Below are 6,000 nucleotides of genomic sequence, written 5' to 3'. Positions count from 1 at the left end.
TAGCTTTTACTAAGGTTGTATCTCTCTAAACCACTACGACAGTTGAGAGTAAACATTATAATCTCAAGTACATGATGACCAAAAAAATGATATGGTTGATATTTGGTTCCGTAGAATTGAACAGCTGTTGTGACTCCAAGCAAGCACAGCTGAAATTTGATCTCTAATTCGAGAGCTCTGCCTTTCCAACTACTTGGGGCATGGTGGTGACTATATGGGAAGGAAAAAAAAAATGGAACTAATATTTTAAAAGTAAGTAGGTAAAATGTGATGACAACCCAAATCAGGAAGGAGACGCCATCTCCTCAGGTTTCTATAGATAATCGCTGACTCCTTCTGAGCATGTGTGAGATCATGGGACACCTGAGGGGCGGTATCGGGGGAGGGGGGGACAGGACATCTATATAGCACAAATAGGAAGAAGACAGGTAAAGTGGCAAAGGAAGGCACTGGATTAAGGTGAGAAAGGGTCCATGACATCTGGGTGGCTTTGGGCAAGCCACATAGTCCCCAGGAGCCTCATGGTTCATCATCAGAAAGGGAGTTACCAAGTTAATAACAAGTCAACCCCAGAACGCTGCTCTGAAGATCAGACATGACATGTTTAAAATCTGCAGGGTGCTCTCCCCAACATTTGGGATTACTAATGCGGGAAGTACACGGCTCGACAAAAAGATCACCATGCTTGCTTCTACACCCGACAGATCCAGAAACCCAGGCTTATTTTCCAGCAGAGTTCATTCATGTGTGGGGAGGCCAGCTTGCAGGTTTCCTGCCTCCCCCGTCTCATCTTACAGAGGAACTTGGAGGCAGAACTACATCCGTCAGCAAAAGAACAGCAGATCTGAGAGAGGGTGGGACACATAACAAAAGCTAGTTTTATCTAAGATCAGGTTTTATCCGGCCAAAAAATTCACAACAATTTTTTTTTTTTTTTGCACTAGAGTTGAGGATCATCTAAGGCAAGGTTTAGTGGACTCTGTTGACTCCTCTGTATGCTTTATTTTGAGGTAGCAAACAAGCAACTGGGGTGTAGTCTTTATTTGTTTGTGTCTTGTTGTATTTTAAGACAAGGTCTTCCTGTGTAGGCCAGAGTGGCCTTGAACTTTCCACCCTCAGCCTCCCTAGTGCTGAAGTTACAGGTGTTCACAATCTTCATGTCAGGCTCGTTTCCTTTGGAGGGGAAAATAGTGGGTTTTGTGTTTTGGAAATCCATGAAGGTTGCTTGCTAACTACAGCTATTATGAATCGCTACTGGCCTTTGGTGGTTCCATCTACAAACACTGCTGAGAAATAAGCCCCATTGTGAGTTAAGGAAACACTGTCATTTCTTCTATGGATACTTGCACATGGCAGGACAAATAGACCAAGATACTCACGTTTTCCTTGACCTGTGTGAAGTAAAGCAAAACAAGACGTAGCACATGAACATCTCTGAGCACTCAGTGTGACGGTGAACCCAGGCTTTGGGAGACAGCATGTAGGCTGCAGCAGAAAGGGGTGGGACAACGTGCTCTCTAGCTCATCCTCTGGTCTCCTACTGTGTGCTGCCCAAGGGTATCATGGGGATACATAAGGTTGCTTTATACTTTCATCCCCTTCTTTGCTGACATAGGGCTTTAAGCACACATTAATACTCTTTTAAAAAGTCCTTCTTTGGAGGGACTGTGGGGCTGGGGTTTGAACCTGGGGCCTTGTGCATGCTGATGTCAAGCTCACACTCCACTACTAACCCACATTCCTAGCCCCTAAAGGTATTTTTTTGTAAGGTGGAAATTTAAAAGAAAACAAAATAAAGAAACCTGATGAAGAGGGCTAGGAGCGCTCCATCAATGCTGGAAGTAGGTCAACGAAACCAGCTCATTGGTAAGCCGGCTGGTAGCACCCACTGAACCACCATTTCTCAGACCCAGTTTCATGGAAATAGTCTTTACACACAGAGAAGGTTTTAGATGCATAAGGCCAAGAAGATATTTATGCATATGAAATATGGTAAAAAAAAATAAACCCAGATTAAGAAAGCTGGAATATCACACAGCAATTTCAAAAGCTTTTAGAAAGTATTTGGAATAAATACATAATAAGTCATATTTTAAAAGTAGGCTAAAGCATTCTCCTGCCCAAAGGCTATCTACACTTACTGGCATAACACAAATGTGCCTGTTTTCTTAAAGGCATCTTTACTTTTACATAGGACAGATTGACAGGCTGAACCCCAAAATGTTGAGTGGATCCTGGAACCATTGACAAGACTATGTGACTTTTAAAGCTACTGTTTTCTAATTTTCCTAAGTGAGTGTTTATTACTTTGACTTTTGGTGTAATTATTCTCTTTATTTCACATGCCTGACTTTTTAGAGTGAAACATACATACAACTGATTTTTTTTTAAAGAAATCCTTCTGAGTGTGTGTGGGTTGTAGCGCACTGGAACACCCTGGGTTAAGGTTTCTGCCGTGCTCAGGATCTTTTGTACACTCTAGACAACCCTTCTAGGGTCTGTGAAAGCATAGCTTTTGCTCAGAGTAATCGAGTCGATGGCTCCGCTTTCTAAGGGATTCAAAGTTCGAGAAAATAACCCTCCTCCCACAACCAGAAAGAAAGCGAACTGGGAAATGCCTTCCCTCTCCGTAACGTGTACATCGAAAGCATTATGGACCCTAAATAAAGAAGCTGACACGGCCGTTAAAGGAGTGGTTGCACACGGAGGAGAAGAGAAATCCCCGAGCTCTCCAAATACTTTCTGCACACCTACCTGTAAGTTTGAACAGAGGCATTGTGGATGGGATCCTTGATTCTAGGCGAGCACAGCAGAGGAAGGAGAGAGGGACTGTGGGGGTAGCTGACGGGCACTTTGAAATACCGAGACACTCATTTTATTATTTTGTTTTGCCCCCTGTAATCTGACCCTTCCCTGCTAAAAGGAGAGATGAGCTTCAGACCTATTTATAGCCTTAGGCCATGACAGCGACAAACAGGTGAAGCCTCCGGTCTTTATCTCGGGGGTTTTAGAAAAGGTAGCTGCAGTGGCCACAAATCAAATCTAATCTCAACACCCACCAGACAACATGCTGGCTCATCATTAGGGCTTTCGTACACAATGTGACCCTGCATCTATTTTTGACCCCACTTACATCAGCCTGCTGGGCTTCTGAAAAGGGGTGTATAACATCAGGAGAGCTTTCTGCATTTGGTGAATGTCCTGGTATGTTCATCAAGTCCTCAGTACACTCTCTCTCACACACACCTTTGCTAGCTATGTAGACTCATTATTTGAAAGGCTACCTTGGACTGACCTGCGCAGTAGCAAATAGCAAGCCAGAGAGATAAAGAAAGCTCCTAGTGAAATTCTAAGACACTACTTAGAACTGGGCATGAGGGAATACACGTGCACTCAGGAAGGAGAGGCAGGAGGATCCGAAGTTCTTGGTCATCCTTACCTAAACACCATCTCAAGAACAAAGTTTCGAAGTAGCGTCAGGGTCTAGCGAGTGCTTTGAAGGAAACAAAACGTGGATTTCTAACTCCGTGACTTAGGGCAGAAGCAGCTCACTCTTAGGTGCTGAGAAAAAAATGAGGGCTAGAGTTGGCTTTGAGGTTCAGAGCACTTTTCTGATCCTCAGGGCAAGTTTTATTTATGAAAATGCAAGTCAAATGCCACTACACAGTTCTCTCCTGTGGTGTGAGTTCCAAGAATGGGACTCAGGTTGGCGGCTTGTTGAGCCCCCTCACCGGCCCTCTGAACGATTACTATTGCGGAGTTCAGACAGTGCACACAGAGGACCTACGTTTGACCCCCAGCACCCACAGTAGATGGCTCACAACTCCCTGCAACTCTAGCTCCAGCCCTGACACCCTCTTATGGCCTCCCTGGGTGCATACCCAGAGTCTCAGTGCCGACTAGACAAGTGTTCTACCACTGAACTATACCCGAGCCCCAGCATTGATTTTGACTTGTTCTTACTATGAAGTCTAGGACAGCCTCCAACTCTTTGTCCTCCTTCCTCAGTCTCCAGAGCTATGTGCCACCAGTTTGGGTTCCACTGTTTTTCAGAACGGAATGACAAGAGCAATAGCTTGCTCACCATATTTACGGCTTCTGCTCCAACAGACTGAAGACAGTTCTTAAGACAGGGTGTTTGGAGGTCAGGCTTGTCGGGACACTTGTTATCCCAGCACTTGAGAGGCTAAAGCAGGAAGACAGCCACAAATTTAAGGCTAACCGGGGCTATGATGAGCATCGGACCAGCCAGGGCTACATGGTAAGATCCTATCTCAAAGGAAGAAACAAATAAAAAGGAATGAACAAACAAAGTGTGTTCTAGTGTTCGAGCCTGTAATTCAATCTACTTAAGAACCGAGGCAGGAGGATTATAAACTCAAGGCCTGCCTGTACTATAGAACTAGTCCTAATTAAGTCTGGGTAACTTAGTGAAATGCTGAGATAGATCAGACTCCCAAGAGATTCTGGGGGGCAGATAAAAAGGGAGAGAGCCAGAGAAGATGGGAGGCCCCTCAGATCTGACACAGGAGAGAATGACGAAGCGGCTGAGTAGGTAGGAAGAGCCCCTGACTCCAACCAGGTCACATGAGGAATTCCCCAGAAAATGTTTTCCCATTACAGAACTCCTACAGAAAGTGGACTTGGCCTACGGCTGGCACACATTCTGTTGAGCAATGATTGTGGGGTACAGAGGACAGAGACATAGTCTCAGAGCTGTCGATGAAAAGATGAAGCAACCAGAAGTTGTCAGCCAGCTATGTTCCTCCAAACCAGCTTAGGAGATGGCTAGGTACTTTAGGAGCACTTGCTGCTCTTCCAGAGGATCAGTTTGGTTCCCAGCACCTATACCGGGTGGCTCATAACACCTGCAGTAACAACTTCAAGGAATCCATTACCTTTTGCTGGCTTTTGTGGGAAGACACACATGTGGTATTCACACACGCACACACAACACAAACACACACACAAAATAACCATCTTGGGGGCTGGAGAGACAGCTCAGTGGTTAAAAAACACTGGCTGCCAGAAACTGGAAACAATCTAGACGCTCCTCAACCGAAGAATGGATAAAGAAAATGTGGTACATTTACACAATGGAGTACTACTACTCAGCAGTAAAAAATGACATCTTGAAATTTGCCAGCAAAAGGATAGATCTAGAAAAAAACATATTGAGTGAGGTAATCCAGATCCAGAAAGACAAATATAATATGTACTCACTCATAAGTGGCTTTTAGACATAAAAAAAAAGAAATGAGCATGGAAATGGATTATCTAAAGGACCAGTCACCCAGTATATCCAAAAGTGTTTCTAAACAGGAAAATAAGACAAACGTAAACAAACAAACAACCATCACTGGCTGCTTTCTCAGAAGACCCAGGTTCAATTCCTAGTACATGATGGCTCACAATGGTTGATAACTCCTGTCCCTGATGATCCGACTGCCTCTTCTGGCACCAGGCATGCATATGGTGTGCAGACATACAAACAGGCAAAACACACATACATAAAATCAATCTCAAAAATGAGTAAGAAAATGTAAAATCAAAGCAACTACAGATGAGTGCATTTCAAGAGGATGTTTCCTTTTGCAAATCAACTTGATGCAGGTTAGAATACATCTTTTTTTAAAAAGAGAAGTATTGGGGCTGGAGAAATGGCTCAGTGGTTAAGAGCATTGCCTGCTCTTCCAAAGGTCCTGAGTTCAATTCCCAGCAACCACATGGTGGCTCACAACCATCTGTAATAAGGTCTGGTGCCCTCTTCTGGCCTGCAGGCATACACACAGATAGAATATTGTATACATAACAAATATTTTAAAAAAAGAGAAGTATTGAATGTTTTATCTGCGTATACATATGTGCACCATGGGTGGTGTACGGTGCCTTTGGAGGCCAGAAAAAGGCATCATTGTTAGATCCCCTGGAAGTGGAGTTACAGGAGGGTGTATGCTGCCATGTGGGTGCTGGGAATCAAACCTGGGTCCTCTGCAAAGC

At 44.2% G+C, this 6,000-nt stretch overlaps 1 protein-coding gene across 1 annotated transcript in view; it reads right to left on the bottom strand.

The window, feature by feature from the left end:
- Ampd1 (adenosine monophosphate deaminase 1) overlaps window positions 1-2,803 on the bottom strand; it is a 25,026-nt gene extending 22,223 nt beyond the window's left edge. Inside the window, 2 exon segments of the mRNA XM_050157578.1 lie at window positions 1,380-1,391; window positions 2,755-2,803. Coding sequence (XP_050013535.1) covers window positions 1,380-1,391; window positions 2,755-2,776 — 34 coding nt within the window. The 5' untranslated portion in view covers window positions 2,777-2,803.
- Between the last annotated feature and the right edge of the window lie 3,197 nt (window positions 2,804-6,000).

This window comes from Alexandromys fortis, unplaced genomic scaffold, assembly GCF_014885135.2.
Source record: "Alexandromys fortis isolate MF-2015 unplaced genomic scaffold, M_Fortis_MF-2015_v1.1 scaffold_78, whole genome shotgun sequence".
NCBI classification, from domain to species: domain Eukaryota; kingdom Metazoa; phylum Chordata; class Mammalia; order Rodentia; family Cricetidae; genus Alexandromys; species Alexandromys fortis.
The sequence above is the reverse complement of the archived record's forward strand: the minus strand, read 5'-3'. Positions and strand labels throughout refer to the sequence as shown.